General features: G+C 44.0%; 1 protein-coding gene across 1 annotated transcript in view; it reads left to right on the top strand.

The window, feature by feature from the left end:
• Nucleotides 1-19,657, top strand: part of LOC309558456 (uromodulin-like) — a gene marked incomplete at its 3' end in the record, with an annotated part of 410,722 nt that overhangs the window by 350,440 nt on the left and 40,625 nt on the right. Inside the window, exon 10 of the mRNA XM_082261528.1 lies at nt 15,567-15,698. Within this exon, the coding sequence (XP_082117654.1) occupies nt 15,567-15,698 (132 nt within the window). The remainder of the gene's footprint in view (nt 1-15,566; nt 15,699-19,657) is intronic.

Below are 19,657 nucleotides of genomic sequence, written 5' to 3'. Positions count from 1 at the left end.
ACTTCCATGATACCTTGTTCTTCTTCACACTAAAGATAGTTCTTGAATAAAAAGGGGGGAGTTGGGACTTTAGATGAGGTGTGTTGGTGAACCAGAGCAGGGTGTGGTAAATTACCACTCCAATTAGGCAACAAAAAGTATCAACAGTGTTTATTACAAATTACATCACATCAGTGTAACACTTGCAAATAGTATGATAAGTACAAAGTAAAAATCAAACATCACAGTAAGATGAGTCATAACAATGGTACATAAACAGCATGAACTGTAAAAATGGAGAACTGGAGGCAGCAAGATCACATAATGAATAACAACACATGCTAACATGATATTGAGTAGGGGATTGCATTTTGTGTGCTCGACGCGTTTCATGGAACATTTTCCACTTTTTCAAGAGCAAATGTCAACAAGGGTCTGTAATAAGTATAAAAGTGTGTTAACAATGAATAATGTTGATAAAATATGTGTAATGAAGAACTTATACATAATTGAAGGAGGGAAGGGAAGGTTTGGGAGGGAGCAAGCCCAACCAGATCAGTCCAAAACCTTCACTAGATGTTTTACCTTGCAATGCCAGCTCAAACAATTAGTTCTTAATGACATTGGCTGTATGTTTGGAGTTGTTTTCCTGCTGCAGAATACATATGAGGCCAATTACACCTCCCAGATAGTATGGCATGATGGATAAGTATCTGCCTCTATTACTTAGCACTGAGGACCACAATGGTCCAACCCAATCTCTTTTGCAGAATATGCAGCCCCAAACTTGCAAGGATCCTCCACCATGCTTCACTGTTGCCTGTAGACACTCATTATTGTAAGGCTCTCCAGCCCTTTATCAATAAACCGCCTCCTGTTGTTACAGCCAAAAATTTCACAGTTTGACTCATCAGTCCAGAGCACCTGCTGCCATTTTTCTACACCCCAGTTCCAAAGTTTTCATGCATAGTTGAGTCTAGTCATAGTTTTAGCCTTGTTTCCATGTCCTATACATGAAAACATAGGAACACAATTGTTGTGATTGGACTTATTTGGACATATTTCTGACAATTATCATTTCAAATCTAGAAGTTTGTATCTGAAATACTTCATACGGGAGAATTTCTGCCACCCCCAGAATAAGTTATATTGTTAGAATATTGCACCCAGGGCTTTTTTTCTCAGAGAATAGGTGCAGGAACTCCCCCCTTCTGAGCCCCTCCTGTCTCCGCCCCCTACCCACCTCCGAGCAACGACCCTTAGTACCACCCCCTACCAACCTCCCAGCACTGCCTCATTTAGAGAATACAAAGCCAAGTATCATTAGGTCGTGCTAATTAATTTGTATGGAATTTGGTAGTGATAACAAGAAAAGCAGTAAAATAGATCCCCTGCTGCCAGCAACAATATACACCCCCAACAACAATAGAATCCCCCAGCAATAATAGACCTCCCCAGCAACTTCAGACCCCTGCAACAAAATATCACTCCAGCAACAATTGACTCCCAGCAGCAAGAACAGATCTCCCAGCAGCCAGCATCAATAGACTCTCCAGCAGCCAGGAACAATAGACCCTTCCCTCAACAGTAGATCCTTTGCAACAACAATTGACCCAACCAGCAACAATAGGCCACCACACAAAACTGAATTCTCTCCAGCAACAATAGATCCCCCAACAGCCAGCATCAGTAGACCTTCCATCACACTCCACCCCAGCACCCCTTACCATTACATGCAATCAGTGCTGGAGGTGCCGGAACTGTGTTCCCCCGCGTTCCTGCTGAAAAAATGCCCTGATTACACCTATAAATATTTAATTAAATAATGCTTTTGTTAGTCTTGTTTCTGCATATTTATTTATGTACATGTGTATTTATTTGTCTTTTTAATTTAGGAAACGTGTTTTCATTTGAGAAAAATTCTAATTATTATTATTACAACTATTATAAATATATTATAAGCTCCCATTTGATAAAAAGTCCGGCTGCAGGATCATGGATTCTAAATGTTCAGGCGAATTCATCATTTTCTGTTCAAATATTGGGAATAACCGGTAAGTTATATTATCTTGATGTTTATTAATAATTCTTAGCCCCCGTTCACATAGAGGTGACCTGTGAGGCGACCTGGTCACCTCACAGGTCGCCGCAGGTCGCCTTCCATAGGGAAGCTGCGGACCCGTTCTAATAGGAGCAACACAAGTCGCTCCGACTTAGAAAAAGGGTCCGGAGCTTCTTTGGGGCGACCAGGAGGCGACCGCCATAGACTTCAATGTAACCTCAGTAACCTCTTTTACAGGATCCAGCGATGCTTCTGGTGGTACCCCGATTGTGGCTCGGGGTTACCGCTTTTGGTTCTGAAATTTAACCCCGAGCCACACTCGGGAATACCGCTAGGAAGGTTAATTACTTTTTTAAATTGCTTAATAGCAATTTTACATTGTGCCATAACTGTGAGCCGATGGTTTTGCTCATGATTGTGGTTTTGCTTCACTGATCTCAATGAGCGAGTATGACAGGTGATACCATCTGTCGAACTCTGCAGTGCATGGGGGGAGCAGCAGCAGCGCTATCCCACGGTACATAGTCTACAATGTAACTCAGGCAGGCTTGATGGAAAACTTTGAAAAGTTTATTTTTAAAAAAATATATAGTGATGATTAAAACATAATAGAATGTGTTCCAAACCAGATCTGTGGCGTTGCTGGGGGTCACAGGATGACCGAGCCGCTGGGTGAGCCGGAACTGTGTAGATGATCACAACAGGGAACCAGGCAGGAGGGAGAAGTATCTTATGTGCCAAAAGCAGACCAGACCAGCCGGTAGGGTGGCGTGGCTTCCTCCCACCGGATAGTGTGGCTGCTCACACTGAAGCAGTGTAGACGTGCCGCGGAGCCGCCACCCAGAGGTATCCACAGCGGAGGCCGCTACCCAGAAGTGACGTCAGCAAGCGTCGGGACCCGGCCTGGAAAGCATCAGGGTTGCCGTGAACGACATGTTTCGCACTGCTGTGCTTTGTCAAAGTCAGAGACGTCACTTCCTGGTAGCGGCCTCCGCTGTGAATACCTCTGGGTGGCGGCTCCACTGCTCCGGTGCGAGCAGCCACACTATTGGGTGGGAGGAAGCCACGCCACCCTACCGGCTGGTCTGGTCTGCTTTTGGCACATAAGATCCTTCTCCCTCCTGCCTAGTTTCCTGTTGTGATCATCTACACAGTTCCAGCTCACCCAGCGGCTCGGTCATCCTGTGACCCCCAGCAACGCCACAGATCTGGTTTGGAACACATTCTATTATGTTTTAATCATCACTATTAGTGTTGAGCGAACACGGACTGTATTATTCGTGTTCGTACCGAATAATTGGATTTTTTTTACCCGAACACGGACACGGACACTTTACTGTATGTTCGGGTAAAAATCCGTGTTCGGTCGTTTTATTTCCGGGTTTTGCATGCTTTGGCGCTCTTTTCATGGCGGGCTTTCAACAGCCAATCAACAATCGTTTAACTGGTGTGCCTTAAGCCATCCCAGCCATGCCTGCAAATGTCTTAGTAGCTGTGATTGGCCGTCTGAAGCATGTGACCAAGTCTTTATAAGTTCGAGGCAGCCGCCGCAGCAGCGTCATTCTGCTGCTTAGCTAAGGGACAGAGCACACATCAATGTGCTGGCTGCTGATTAGGGAAAGATAGGCAGGAAAAAACCATTTGTGTCCGGATAGAATTGAGGGACAGGTCGGAGTGTTTAGGCAGGGCGAGTTGTAAGCATTTTAGGGATAGAGTCTGCTGAATTATAGGGTCAGTGTCTTCTACAAACTACAATCGATATTGCTGTGTGGGGGGTGGGGTGAATCTGCACTCAATCCTGATCTACGATCTCTTCTCAATCCTGTTAGGGACAGAGTCTGCTGAATTTTAGGGAAACTGTGTTCTACAAACTACAATCGATATTGCTGTGTGGTGTGGGATTGGAGATAGGCAGGTGTCAGTGATCCACATCCATTTTTCTGTGTGTGAGCTGCAGTGAACACAATCTTTTTGGGCTGCAGTGAACACAATCTTTTTGGGCTGCAGTGAACACAATATTTTTGGGGTGCAGTGAACAAAATCTTTTTGGTGTGCAGTGAACACAATCTTTGTGGGGTGCAGTGAACAAAATCTTTGTGGGGTGCAGTGAACACAATCTTTTTGGGGTGCAGTGAACAAAATCATTTTTGGGGTGCAGTGAACAACATCCTTTTTGGGGTGCAGTGAACACAATCTTTTTGGGGTGCAGTGAACAAAATCCTTTGTGGGGTGCAGTGAACACAATCTTTTTGGGGTGCAGTGAACACAATCTTTTTGGGGTGGAGTGAACAACATCCTTTTTGGGGTGCAGTGAACAAAATCCTTTTTGGTGTGCAGTGAACAAAATCATTTTTGGGGTGCAGTGAACACAATCTTTTTGGGGTGCAGTGAACACAATCTTTGTGGGGTGCAGTGAACACAATCTTTTTGGGGTGGAGTGAACAACATCCTTTTTGGGGTGCAGTGAACAACATCCTTTTTGGGGTGCAGTGAACACAATCTTTTTGGGGTGCAGTGAACACAATCTTTGTGGGGTACAGTGAACAGAATCTTTGTGGGGTGCAGTGAACACAATCTTTGGGGGGTACAGTGAACACAATCTTTTTGGGGTGCAGTGAACACAATCTTTGTGGGGTGCAGTGAACACAATCTTTTTGGGGTGGAGTGAACAAAATCATTTTTGGGGTGCAGTGAACAACATCCTTTTTGGGGTGCAGTGATCAAAATCCTTTTTGGGGTGCAGTGAACACAATCTTTTTGGGGTGCAGTGAACAAAATCCTTTGTGGGGTGCAGTGAACAGAATCTTTGTGGGGTGCAGTGAACACAATCTTTGGGGGGGTACAGTGAACACAATCTTTTTGGGGTGCAGTGAACACAATCTTTGTGGGGTACAGTGAACAGAATCTTTGTGGGGTGCAGTGAACACAATCTTTGGGGGGTACAGTGAACACAATCTTTTTGGGGTGCAGTGAACACAATCTTTGGGGGGTACAGTGAACACAATCTTTTTGGGGTGCAGTGAACACAATCTTTGGGGGGGTACAGTGAACACAATCTTTTTGGGGTGCAGTGAACAACATCCTTTTAGGGTGCAGTGAACACAATCTTTGTGGGGTACAGTGAACAGAATCTTTGTGGGGTGCAGTGAACACAATCTTTGGGGGGTACAGTGAACACAATCTTTGTGAGGTGCAGTGAACACAATCTTTGTGGGGTGCAGTGAACACAATCATTGTGGGGTACAGTGAACACAATCTCATACTTCTGAAGATTTGAGGGTGCTGCCTGTTCCATACTCCCCCTACTCCTCATCTAGCCTTTTAGGGGTACAAACAATAGTAATTGGGGCCTAGTGTGGTTGTGTACGTGTGATATACATACACTTTTTTTGGATCATATTTTCTATTCCGCTATTTAATCAAAAACCTTTGGGGATCAGTTAAATTGGGGGATAGTCTGTGTTGGTACGTGTGAGAGAGATCCACCTTTCCAAGTTGTTGGGGTTCATCTCATACTTCTGAAGGTTTGAGGGTGCTGCCTGTTCCATACCCCCCCTACTCCTCATCTAGCCTTTTAGGGGTACAAACAATAGTAATTGGGGCCTAGTGTGGTTGTGTACGTGTGATATACATACACTTTTTTTGGATCATATTTTCTATTCCGCTATTTAATCAAAAACCTTTGGGGATCAGTTAAATTGGGGGATAGTCTGTGTTGGTACGTGTGAGAGAGATCCACCTTTCCAAGTTGTTGGGGTTCATCTCATACTTCTGAAGGTTTGAGGGTGCTGCCTGTTCCATACTCCCCCTACTCCTAGCCTTTTAGGGGTACAAACAATAGTAATTGGGGCCCAGTGTGGTTGTGTACGTGTGATATACATACACTTTTTTTGGATCATATTTTCTATTCCGCTATTTAATCAAAAACCTTTGGGGATCAGTTAAATTGGGGGATAGTCTGTGTTGGTACGTGTGAGAGAGATCCACCTTTCCAAGTTGTTGGGGTTCATCTCATACTTCTGAAGGTTTGAGGGTGCTGCCTGTTCCATACCCCCCCTACTCCTCATCTAGCCTTTTAGGGGTACAAACAATAGTAATTGGGGCCTAGTGTGGTTGTGTACGTGTGATATACATACACTTTTTTTGGATCATATTTTCTATTCCGCTATTTAATCAAAAACCTTTGGGGATCAGTTAAATTGGGGGATAGTCTGTGTTGGTACGTGTGAGAGAGATCCACCTTTCCAAGTTGTTGGGGTTCATCTCATACTTCTGAAGGTTTGAGGGTGCTGCCTGTTCCATACTCCCCCTACTCCTAGCCTTTTAGGGGTACAAACAATAGTAATTGGGGCCTAGTGTGGTTGTGTACGTGTGATATACATACACTTTTTTTGGATCATATTTTCTATTCCGCTATTTAATCAAAAACCTTTGGGGATCAGTTAAATTGGGGGATAGTCTGTGTTGGTACGTGTGAGAGAGATCCACCTTTCCAAGTTGTTGGGGTTCATCTCATACTTCTGAAGGTTTGAGGGTGCTGCCTGTTCCATACCCCCCCTACTCCTCATCTAGCCTTTTAGGGGTACAAACAATAGTAATTGGGGCCTAGTGTGGTTGTGTACGTGTGATATACATACACTTTTTTTGGATCATATTTTCTATTCCGCTATTTAATCAAAAACCTTTGGGGATCAGTTAAATTGGGGGATAGTCTGTGTTGGTACGTGTGAGAGAGATCCACCTTTCCAAGTTGTTGGGGTTCATCTCATACTTCTGAAGGTTTGAGGGTGCTGCCTGTTCCATACCCCCCCTACTCCTCATCTAGCCTTTTAGGGGTACAAACAATAGTAATTGGGGCCTAGTGTGGTTGTGTACGTGTGATATACATACACTTTTTTTGGATCATATTTTCTATTCCGCTATTTAATCAAAAACCTTTGGGGATCAGTTAAATTGGGGGATAGTCTTTGTTGGTACGTGTGAGAGAGATCCACCTTTCCAAGTTGTTGGGGTTCATCTCATACTTCTGAAGGTTTGAGGGTGCTGCCTGTTCCATACTCCCCCTACTCCTCATCTAGCCTTTTAGGGGTACAAACAATAGTAATTGGGGCCCAGTGTGGTTGTGTACGTGTGATATACATACACTTTTTTTGGATCATATTTTCTATTCCGCTATTTAATTTAACTGGGCCTCCATGCGAGACCTGTGTGCCTTGTTGCGCTGTTTTGAGTACTCCACCAACATGGCCAGTGGCAATGACGCCGTTCTCAGCTTAACTATCCCACTTCTATGCCTCCTTGAAAAAACAATTCGGGCGATGATGGAAGAGGATGTGGCACAGGATGAGGAGGAGGAGGAGGATGAAGAGGTAACATTTCCAAGGCTTTCAGGGCAGTCATTCGCAAGGGGCTCCGAGGGTGGGTTCCTGCACACGCAAACGCCAGGGACGCAATTGTCCAGCAGGGGCACAGTTCTGGAGGATGAGGAGGATGAGGAGGAGGAGGAGCTGGAGGAGGAGATGGAACCATGTTCACAGCAGGGTGGCACCCAGGCCAGCTCATGGCCATCACTGGTGCGTGGCTGGGGGGATACAGAGGACACGGACGATACACCTCCCACAGAGGACAGCCTTTCGTTGCCTCTGGGCAGCCTGGCACACATGAGCGATTACATGCTGCAGTGTCTCCACAACGACCGCCGAGTTGCCCACATTCTAACTTGTGCTGATTACTGGGTGGCCACGCTGCTGGATCCCCGTTACAAGGACAACGTACCGTCCTTAATTCACTCACTGGAGCGCGATCGCAAGATGCGCGAGTACAAGCGCACGCTGGTAGACGCCATGCTGCTGGCATTCCCATCTGACAGCGGGGCCACAGTGGAAGCACAAGGCAGAGGAGGAGGAGGAGGAGGTCGCCAACGCAACCAGGGCACCGCCAGCACCTCAGAAGGCAGGGTTAGCATGGCCGAAATGTGGAAAAGCTTTGTCAGCACGCCACAACAAACAGCAGCACCAGCAGCTCAGATGGAACGTCTTAGCAGGAGGCAGCATTTTACCAACATGGTGGAGCAGTATGTGTGCACACGCCTACATGTAGTGAATGACGGGTCTGCCCCCTTCAACTTCTGGGTCTCCAAATTGGGCACATGGCCTGAGCTTGCCCTTTACGCCTTGGAGGTGCTGGCGTGCCCTGCAGCCAGTGTATTATCTGAACGGGTATTTAGCACGGCTGGGGGCGTTATAACAGACAAGCGCAGCCGCCTGTCCAGAGACAATGTGGACAAGCTCACGTTCATTAAAATGAACCAGGCATGGATCCCACGGGACTTTTCCGTACCTTATGCAGAATAGCAATGGATACCGACCTTACCCACCCATTGTTCCATTTTTCCTCTTTCTCACTCTTTTGGGGTGTACCCTCATTTAAAATTTTTGAAAAGAAGCAGTGTTGGCTACCTCGTCCTCCTCCTCAGGGCCAGATTAATGTAGGGGCTATTGGAGCTGCAGCTCCAGGCCCCTACCTTTTATATAGGCCCCGGGTTGGCCATATTCACTGTTACCGCTCTTCTGTCACTTGTAAACACAGAAGTCTGGCTTCTATGCTCGCTTCCCCAGGCAGCACCCTCAGAACCTCCCCACACAGCGTGAAGGCCGGACAAGGAGGGACAGTTGGCGATGCATGGATGTGTTTATGGGCTTCAGAGACAGCATCCCATGTTGAATTAGGCATGCATGGCTGCACCCTTCCTCCTCTGGGTGCATGGCAAGGCACGGCCCTTAAGGCCCTTCAAAATCCTCAGCACCAAGCCCATGATGCTGTTAATCCGGCCCTGGTCCTCCTCCACCGCCGCTTCCACCTACACCGCCCATAGGTGTGCGTAGCCTATTGCATTAAGGTGTGCACCCCAAAGTTGAAATACACATGCATGTGTTTGCCAGCAGGGAGAGTAATGTATCGGGGCCATGTACCTGTAGGCAAGGAGAAATAGAGCAGAGCAGGTCCCAGGGAGATCTTTCCCATCTCCTCACTGGCAATGCTATGTGCCCTAGGTGATTAGGGTGTGCCCAGGCACACCCAGCACACCCTGTGCGCACGCCTATGTCACCGCCACATCCACCACCACCTCAACCTCCCTCCTACTCCATATGGGCCTCGTCCTTCAGAGATGAAGAAGAACATTGTTTTATTTTTCTGTTTTTTTTTGTTGTTTTAAGTTATTTCCCTATCCACATTTGTTTGCAGAGCACTTGCCATGCTCTTAATTACGTTTTGCTGCCATTTGCAGCACTCTAGCCCTTTCCTTTGGTGTTTTAGAGCCATTTTAGTGCCTTAAAGTTCGGGTCCCCATTGACTTCAATGGGGTTCGGTGTCCGGGAAAAGTTCGGTAAAAGTCCGGGACACGGACCCGGACTTTTTTTTAAAGTTCGGCCGAACCCGTCGAACACGGACATCTAGGTGTCCGCTCAACCCTAATCACTATATATTTTTTATAAATAAACTTTTCAAGGTTTTCCATCAAGCCTGCCTGAGTTACATTGTAGACTATGTACCGTGGGATCAGCAAAAGAAAGGGGTTCCCCTAAGGGGTTGGGACTTTATAGGCACTCAGGGTAGTATGAAGAAAGTATGAGTATAGAATGGGTATAGAATTTTTAAGAAGAAATATCAAAATTTTTATTAAATAACAATGGGAGTCTAAAAACAACAAATTTTGAACACATGCATAGAAAGTACACGGGCAGAAAATGCAATACAATACAGCTTAAAGAGACGTGCAATGGGGTTCACGAGCAGGGTATTTGCTCGTGAACCCCATTGCACGTCTCTTTAAGCTGTATTGTATTGCATTTTCTGCCCGTGTACATTCTATGCATGTGTTCAAAATTTGTTGTTTTTAGACTCCCATTGTTATTTAATAAAATTTTGATATGTCTTCTTAAAAATTCTATACTCATACTTTCTTCATACTACCCTGAGTGCCTATAAAGTCCCAACCCCTTAGGGGAACCCCTTTCTTTTGCTGTTTTTGCTTATCCGGGATGTGGCACCTGTCCTAAGGGGGCCCTGGCTGAGGATAATTCTTATGTACCGTGGGATAGCGCTGCTGTCCCTCCCCCCATGCACTGACATATGCTGAATCAGCATTAACAGCAGCACCACACAGTAATTTGACTTTATTTATTCCTGAGAGTGAGAGATATCACAGTTAGCGCTGGAAGTCCCTTTGTTGTCGAACTCTGCAGCCTGAGTTAAAATTGCTACGTCCAGTATACTATACATCAGGAGCGGAAGTATAGTATAAATATAGCAGCCAGGTAGTGCATGGCATTGGAGATGGAGATGACCCTACGTGTCCCACCTGGGAGCTGAGGGCACACAGGCAGGTGGGCAAGGCGGAACATAGGTTGAGAGGAATAGGGTGAAGAAGAGCGATAGGTGTAGCAACATGATAGGGTATAGTTCTCCGGAGAATGCTTTCATCTTTATTCCTTTTCAGAAGTCCGTAATCTATAGTATGTTCTGTCATTTACTTCTGAAGATCCTTTGGGTTCCAAAGACTCTCCTTCTTGTTCCACCTTGTCCTTTCCCAGACTGCCATGGATGGGGGTTTTAACAAATCATCAGACCTAAAATGATTTTTTTGAAGTTTGTGCAAAACAATGCAAAAATAACTCTGGCAGTGAAAGGATAATACCAGATCCTCAGTCCTGCTTGGAGCTTTGCAAACCACGCATAATACTTCACCATGTAGAGTAGAATGTAGGCAATGTTTTATATGCAACATGTAAAAGAGAACCCTATAATCATACTGGTCACAAAATGTCACCTCATATAGAATGGCAATTTGCTAATTGCAGAAGATACATTCTGAAGATTAAAATCTAATGTTCTTATTCTACTTTTTTGCAGGAGGGGACAAATCAGGTAAGCCTGGTGCATTGTGATTTCCTTACCTGTATATCTAATCGTTTCATGATATGTGTAGTTCCTAGAGGAGGCGGGGAGGAGGCAAAGCAGAGCACGGACTCAAAGCAATACATCCCATAGAGCTCACTGAGAGGAGACGGGAGGAGGCAAAGCAGAGCACAGACTCAAAGCAATACATCCCATAGAGCTCACTGAGAGGAGGTGGGGCGGAGGCAAAGCAGAGCACAGACTCAAAGCAATACATCCCATAGAGCTCACTGAGAGGAGACGGGAGGAGGCAAAGCAGAGCACAGACTCAAAGCAATACATCCCATAGAGCTCACTGAGAGGAGGTGGGGCGGAGGCAAAGCAGAGCACAGACTCAAAGCAATACATCCCATAGAGCTCACTGAGAGGAGACGGGAGGAGGCAAAGCAGAGCACAGACTCAAAGCAATACATCCCATAGAGCTCACTGAGAGGAGGTGGGGCGGAGGCAAAGCAGAGCACAGACTCAAAGCAATACATCCCATAGAGCTCACTGAGAGGAGGTGGGGCGGAGGCAAAGCAGAGCACAGACTCAAAGCAATACATCCCATAGAGCTCACTGAGAGGAGGCGGGAGGAGGCAAAGCAGAGCACAGACTCAAAGCAATACATCCCATAGAGCTCACTGAGAGGAGGCGGGGCGGAGGCAGAGGCGGGGAAGAGGCGGGGCGGAGCGCAGACTCAAAGCAATACATCCCTGAGTACAGCTGGTTCCGGTGTAATAATGCGAGATTTCGTCACTAGGAGATTCGAAAGGTATGCTGGGATACATGAAGCCGCTATCCCAGGAGCCCTTGCGAATCGCCGAGTGACATAATCGCCTATAGGTGGCCGGACCCAGAAGTGCGGATGAATAAAGAAGAAAAAAAGGTATTTCCTTGCAAAAAAATAATAGTTTACATTGGTAAAAGCATTTTTGGGTGGAACTCCGCTTTAAGTGTGCTCCTGGGGGATGGACTCACTAGATGAACACAGAGACCTGTGTTCCTAAATAGTAGGAAAACAGGATCCCTGTGTTCATCTGTGACAGAACGACGGTCTGCCTTGTTTACTATCGGCAGCTATTATGGGTGGCCGGCAGACATTGTGTCCACCGGACCCACTGATTGGCTCCCTCTCACAAGAAATGACGTACAGGTACCTAATTTTACGTAATAAAGCTGACCTGCCATAGTATATGTGCAGCGGCTGGTCAAAAAAAAAGCTGAAGAACAGGCATCAGGAGGCGGCAGCAGCACTTTATGAAGGCTTTGAAATCCAAGACAGGTAAGCCGCCCAGGTGAGAATGTTGATCAGGTGCGCGTCGGATCCGCAGTCCAGGCAGCACTTCAAATACACAAGTAGTGACCGCACTCCGATATGGATAGAATAATTGAAGTCTATTCACCACTAATAAAATCCATACAAGACTTGACACATCATGGAGAGGCATAAAGGTTGACGCGTTTCACCACACTATGTTCGCTTACTCATAACCACAATTAAGCGAACGTAGTGTCGTGAAACACGTCAACCTTCAGTGTTGGGGGTAACTAGTTACAAAGTAACTGATTACAGTAACTACATTTTTTTTTTTGTAACGAAGTAACGTAACTAGTTACAATATTAATATTGGTAACTATACTACTTTACTAGGCTATAGGAGGTAACTACACTACTTTACTAGGCTATAGGAGGTAACTACACTACTTTACTAGGCTATAGGAGGTAACTATGCTACTTTACTAGGCTATAGGAAGTAACTACACTACTTTACTAGGCTATAGGAGGTAACTACACTACTTTACTAGGCTATAAGAGGTAACTACACTACTTTACTAGGCTATAGGAGGTAACTACACTACTTTACTAGGCTATAGGAGGTAACTACACTACTTTACTAGGCTATAGGAGTTAACTACACTACTTTACTAGGCTATAGGAGGTAACTACACTACTTTACTAGGCTATAGGAGGTAACTACACTACTTTACTAGGCTATAGGAGGTAACTATGCTACTTTACTAGACTATAGGAGGTAACTACACTACTTTACTAGGCTATAGGAGGTAACTACACTACTTTATTAGACTATAGGAGGTAACTACACTATTTTACTAGGCTATAGGAGGTAACTACACTACTTTACTAGGCTATAGGAGTTAACTACAATATTTTACTAGGCTATAGGAGGTAACTACGCTACTTTACTAGGCTATAGGAGGTAACTACACTACTTTTCTAGACTATAGGAGTTAACTACACTACTTTACTAGGCTATAGGAGGTAACTACACTACTTTACTAGGCTATAGGAGGTAACTACACTACTTTATTAGACTATAGGGGGTAACTACACTATTTTACTAGGCTATAGGAGGTAACTACACTACTTTACTAGGCTATAGGAGTTAACTACACTATTTTACTAGGCTATAGGAGGTAACTACACTACTTTACTAGGCTATAGGAGGTAACTACACTACTTTACTAGGCCATAGGAGGTAACTACACTACTTTATTAGACTATAGGAGGTAACTACACTACTTTACTAGGCTATAGGAGTTAACTACACTATTTTACTAGGCTATAGGAGGTAACTACACTACTTTACTAGACTATAGGAGGTAACTACACTACTTTACTAGGCTATAGGAGGTAACTACACTACTTTACTAGACTATAGGAACGCACTTTCCTGCGTTACCCAAGCCGTGCGATACAATCGTTATTTTGAAGAATAGAGAGGGATGAAGTTTATGACTTTTTGTTGCACTTTATGTTTTATTCTGTTTTTTCAGGTTTTGTTCTCATGTTTCCCAAAGCCTGTGTTTATACAATAAACTCTATGCAGAAAGAGTGTCATGTATCTTCTTCTACATGGTCAGTTAAGAAAGAGGAAAGTAAAGTAAGGGCTCTTTCACACGGTCCGCTCCGTAGGCGGATCCGTGTTGCTCAGCAGGGATCGATCCGCGATCCCCGCTGAGCCGGGCGGATGACAGCTCCGTCTCCGCTTGCAGTGCGGAGAGGGAGGTGTCTCAGCCCCCGCTGCCCTCTATGGGGGATCGGATGAGAGTGGACCGCTTGTCCACTCTCATCAGATCGGATCCACTCCGATTACTGAACGGATGGAAAAATAGGGTTTCCATCCGTCCAGATTTCAGCACAGGATCGGATGCGGATGGCAGCGGGTGTCAGCGGAGGTGTCTCCACTGACATCCGCTGCCCCATAGAGCTGCATGGAGGATCCAATCAGATCCGCCTAAAAAACTGACAGGCGGATCTGATCGGACCGCCCGTGTGAAAGAACCCTTTATATTGTCACGGTGCTTTTTTATGGCAGCTGGTGGAGGAATCTACGAACCAAGCTGTGTAAGAATAATAAATATTTCTCAAGTTTTGCCTCATTTATTCTGTTTAGCATTGCCAAGCTCTGAGACAGAATTGAGGAATGTCTTTTTTGTAAGAAAATGTGTTTTGCAGTATAGTATGTTTTTTTTTTTTTTATTATTTGGTGCATGTGTGGGGTGGGAAGGGGGCAGCATCTCCTGTTGTACCTTACTGAAAAAGTCTCTTACGGCATCCAACTTATTAGAATGTGATTTTCCCGACCCTACAATTTACCTTCTAAAGAGAAAATGTTTTTTTTTTTTTTTTCTTTTTTAGGGACTTGTTCAAATTCTGACTGCCACCCAAATGCCACTTGTTTGGAGTTTGGAGGATACGGGGAGTGCACATGTAAAGAGGGGTTTGCTGGAGATGGAATAACTTGTAATGATATAGATGAATGTCAGGACTATTACACCCACGGTTGTTATTCTTACAGTGGTGGTTCCTGTATGAACACTATCGGATCTTACACCTGTAATTGTTCTGCTGGAACAAAATATATATCCAAATTTGGCTGTGTTGACATTGATGAGTGTGCGGACCACACCTTTGACTGTGACCCAGTAGCTATATGTACAAACAAAATTGAATCTTACACCTGTACTTGTGCCTATGGATATTATGGAGATGGACGATACTGTGAGTTCAATGAATGCCAACAAGGAACACCGTGTAACTTCAATGAAGAATGCATTAAATACATTGGATCATATTCCTGTATTGATCCTTGCTCCAACCACACCGTGCTTAACGACCCCTGGCGCAGCATTTCTAATAGATATAGAGATAGTGATAATCGGTATGACTGGTATCACTGTGACAATCACCTGTCCGGCTGGTATCGGTTTAAAGGAGAATATGATCAGCAAATCCCTGAGTACTGTGTAATACAAAACAGCTGTGGGACGGATTACCCCATTTGGATGAAAGGCCCCCACCCTACACTCAGTGACGGCATTGTTAATCGTACAGCTTGTTCCAGATTGTATGACAGATGCTGTCAAGAATCTTTCAATATTTTAGTGAGAATGTGTCCGGAAGGATTTTATGTATATAAGTTACAGAGTGCAATAGACTGCAGCTCTGCCTATTGTACAGGTAAGTACTCATGCAAAAAATTAATTCATAATGTTGTCTTCCTTTATAAAACATTATAGATTTGTATGTTCTTACACCTTCTATGTGTTCCTTCTCTTTCAGAATCTAATCATAGCTGCTCAGGATTGGACTGCGCTCCTGATGAGGAATGTGGAATTGTGGACGGAGTTCATGGATGTTACTGTAACGATTCATCAGATACTACTGATGGGATTCAAACGGGAAATGTAGAAGGTAGGTTATAAAATCATGAAGTTTTCCATTCAAAGGGATTTTGAAGGGAGCGCTCATACATTTTGTACAGGGTTCTAGTCATGAAGGATTAAAGGGGTTGTAAAGTCAAGGTTTTTCACCTTTCAATGCATTAGGGTGAAAAACCTTCTTTGTTGCAGCTGCCCCCCAGAGCCCCCCCCCCCCGTTTTTCTTAACCAAGCCTATCCGTTCCAGCGATGTGCACAAGCCCAGCGGCTCTAGCCACTGTCTCTGTCCTCATTGGAAAGATTGATAGCAACAGGAGCCACAATTGCTGCAAAACAATACTACACCGACCAGGATCGATGGATCAACGCTCACTGCAATCACATGAAGGAGGACTATACATAATGTCATATATGGCACATAGTCATAAAATCCAAAAAACCTGTCCACAGGTGTGCTTCAGTATGGTCTCCTGGGTTGAAAGATGAAATGGTCTCTGTTGTATATATGGGGGAGGGAGTCCAAATGTGTTGAGGTGCAAGACCGGCTGCTCCTAGAAGAGGTGAGGGATCCCTCCAGACATGCAGAATAAACGAAACAAGGGCGCCAAGTCAGAATAATGTTAAAATAAGAACAAATTTATTGCAATGCACTTACATGTAAAATAATCAACATCAGCATTCAGGTGAAGAACATGGGTCCCCAACGATGAGGTGCCGAGGGGTGGTTAGATCGCAAGCACCCAGCCACAGTTGTGTTCGCAGGACACTGCCGGTTCCTTCAACGGAAGCCGGCAGGAGACAGCTGAGACTGTGGAGAGGGCGGGCTGCAACGTCGTTTCAGAGGATCAACCTCCTTTGTCAGGGTGTGACGCTGCATCCGGCTTACTGCTGTGCACCGCGGATGTTCCCAGGAAGAGGAGGCGTAGTGAGATCCCCCTCCCTTGGGATCTCCGGACCATCCACCCCCCATCCTCCATCCCTGGATCTGCGAACACACCTGTGGCTGGGTGCTTGCGATCTAGCCACCCCTTGGCACCTCATCGTTGGGGACCCATGTTCTTCATCTGAATGCTGATGTTGATTCTTTTTACATGTAAGTGCATTGCAATAAATTTGTTCTTATTTTAATATTATTCTGACTTGTCGCCCTTGTTTCGTTTATTAGGCTCCCACTGCTGTCAATCAAATCCACTGACGCGGGGGTGGGGCCAAGCTGTCTGTGTCAATGGACGCAGCAACGGGACTGGGGAGTGCTCCCACATGGGTGCCCCCATGGAAAGTGGCTCTCAATGAAGGGGAGGATCCAGAAGCGCCGACGGGGAACCCCAGAGGAGGAAGTTCTGGGCTGCTCTGTACAAAACCCTTGCACAGAGCAGGTAAGTATAACATGTTTGTTATTTTTATAAAACAATAAATAAAAAATCTGAACTTTTACAACCCTTTTAACTAGGAAATCTGTTAGGTGAATGGTTTGGGGACATTTGCTCTTCTGGTGACTATCGCAGGCATTCATCTGGCCTGCGATAGTCACATTCACCCTTTCAACTTCACATTTCACGAGGACAGTAAGCTGTAAATCAGCTTTTAAGGAACCAGAGAGTCTAGAACCAATTGGTATATAAAAAAGTCTCTGCGCTTTCTAATCACTATATAAACTAACGTGAAAACAACTTTTACTACAGCTCATCACTAAAGTGCCACAACAGCCCTTCATAATAATATAAAATAGGCAGCAGAGTACTCACATGTCTAACCATGAATTACCATGATTATCCCAACCATATGTAATAATATACCTTTGAACCCCTTTTATAAACACCATATGTGAAAACGATCACAAAAAGTCTATTTGTATCTCAAAAGTGGCCATAAATAGTCATATTTATCTTCACCCTCCAGTGAATGTGAAAATTCATCAAAACCCCTTGAAGTGTCCACCACTAAGACCACAAACTTTTTAGCCACTTTACCACCGGAGGATTTTGCTGTCTTACGTCCGGGCCACTTTTTGCGATTCGGCACTGTGCCACTTTAACTGACAATTGCGCGGTGATGCAACGCTGTTCCCAAACTAAATTTACGTCCTTTTTTTTCCCCACAAACAGAGCTTTCTTTTGGTGGTATTTGATCACCTCTGTGCTTTTTATTTTTTGCGATATTAATAAAAAAATGCGAAAATTTGGAAAAAATAACAATATTTTTCTACTTTGACAGTTAAAAAATATCCAATATATTGAATTTTTGTCATATATTTAGAAACAAACATAAAAAACTGGCGCAACAGGACTCAAAATGAACCTCAATAGCCTCCTAGGAAAATTATAGTGGGAAGATGCACGGACCTGGATGTTGTGTGGCAAAGTCCAAAAAGTCCATAAGAAGCACCGGTCTGTGCACTCCAGAAGGCTGCTGACTCTCAAGTGGAGAAGAAACTTGCAATATACTGGAAGATAAGAACAGCGCCACTCTAAGTGCAGTAAACCCAGTACTTTATTTAACATCTAATAATGCTGGGTACTCACAAGATAAAACGATAAAAAAGCATGATGAATGTGTATAAAAGATCCATTATTCCGGTGTCTGGGCGAGGAGGGGCTGGTGTGCTCCAAACAAGTCCGTCCGACTGCGGGAGTAAGCGGTATCCGGACCCCGAGGACACCTGCAAACGCCTCCGGCGGCGGACTTCCGGGTTGGGCGTAGACCGTGGGCGTGATGACGTAGGCGACGCATTGTCGGAGCATGCGCTCCTTCCTCAGGCCTATGAACCCGCCATCTTGGAGAAGGGCATTATATAGGGGAGGAACGCTCGGCTGCCGCAGGGTCCTAAGAGGAGTCCAAAGCGGCAAATACCCTCACTAAGGACACCTGGACGGCAGTTCGAGCCTAAGAGCTAAGTGGGTATGGTTAAATATATACACACAGAGTATACATAAATAGATAAAAGTGGTCATATACTACAAACAACAGGATTACTAAAAGAAGAAAATGGTAATCATGATAAATAGAAACCTAATAGTTGGAAGTATTGTATCTGGAACCGATCCTAATGGCAGCAAAACATAATAAATAATAAAAAATAATAAATAAATAAATAAAAAATAATAAATAAATAAAAAATAATAAAAAATAATAAATATAATAAAGTTGAAAATGGATGATGGAAAGCTGGATTCAAATAATAAGAATTGCTATGGGGAAAATAAAAAATAATAAATAATAAAAAAATGTGTATAAATAAAAATAATAATAATAATAAAAATAAAAATAATAATGATAATGAAAATGAAAATGAAAAAAAAATAAATAAAAAAATATATAAAAATGGAAATAAAATTAAAATATAATAAAAAAAAAAAAAACGAATAAAACTAAATGAAACCTGATGGAATAAATTTGAATGGATGGAGCTAGTGACAATTTAAATAAAAAAAAGGGGAGTGGTAAGCATATATATATATTTAGGCCAAAATGTATTTAGCTACATGTCTTTGACAAAAAAATTCTCAATGAGCGTATTTAACCGCTTTTTGACCGGAAGGTTTTACCCCATTGCTGACCAGGCCATATTTTGCGATTCGGCACTGTGTTATTTTAATGGACAATTGCGCAGTTGTGCAACGCTGTACCCAAATTAAATTGTCCTATTTTTCCCCACAAACAGAGCTTTCTTTTGGTGGTATTTGATCACCTGTGCGATTTTTACTTTTTGCGCTATAAACAAAAAAAGCGTCAATTTTGAAAAAACAACAATATTTTTCACATTTTTTTTATATGAAATTCCCCCCCCCCCCCCCCAAAAAAAAAATGTAAAAATCAAATTTTTTTATCATTTTAGGCCAATTTGTTTTATGCTACATACTTTTGGTAAAAAAAAAAAAAAAAATCGCAATAAGCGTATTTTGATTGGTTTGCGCAAAAGTTATTGCGTTTACTAACTAAGGGAAAGATTTTTGTCATTTTTGGTGGTTTTTTCTTTTTAACGCGTAATGATGG

This window comes from Pelophylax lessonae (assembly GCF_965119305.1).
Source record: "Pelophylax lessonae genome assembly, chromosome: 6".
Lineage (NCBI taxonomy): Eukaryota > Metazoa > Chordata > Amphibia > Anura > Ranidae > Pelophylax > Pelophylax lessonae.
Note: the sequence above shows the minus strand (reverse complement) of the source record. Positions and strands in the feature narration are given on the sequence as shown.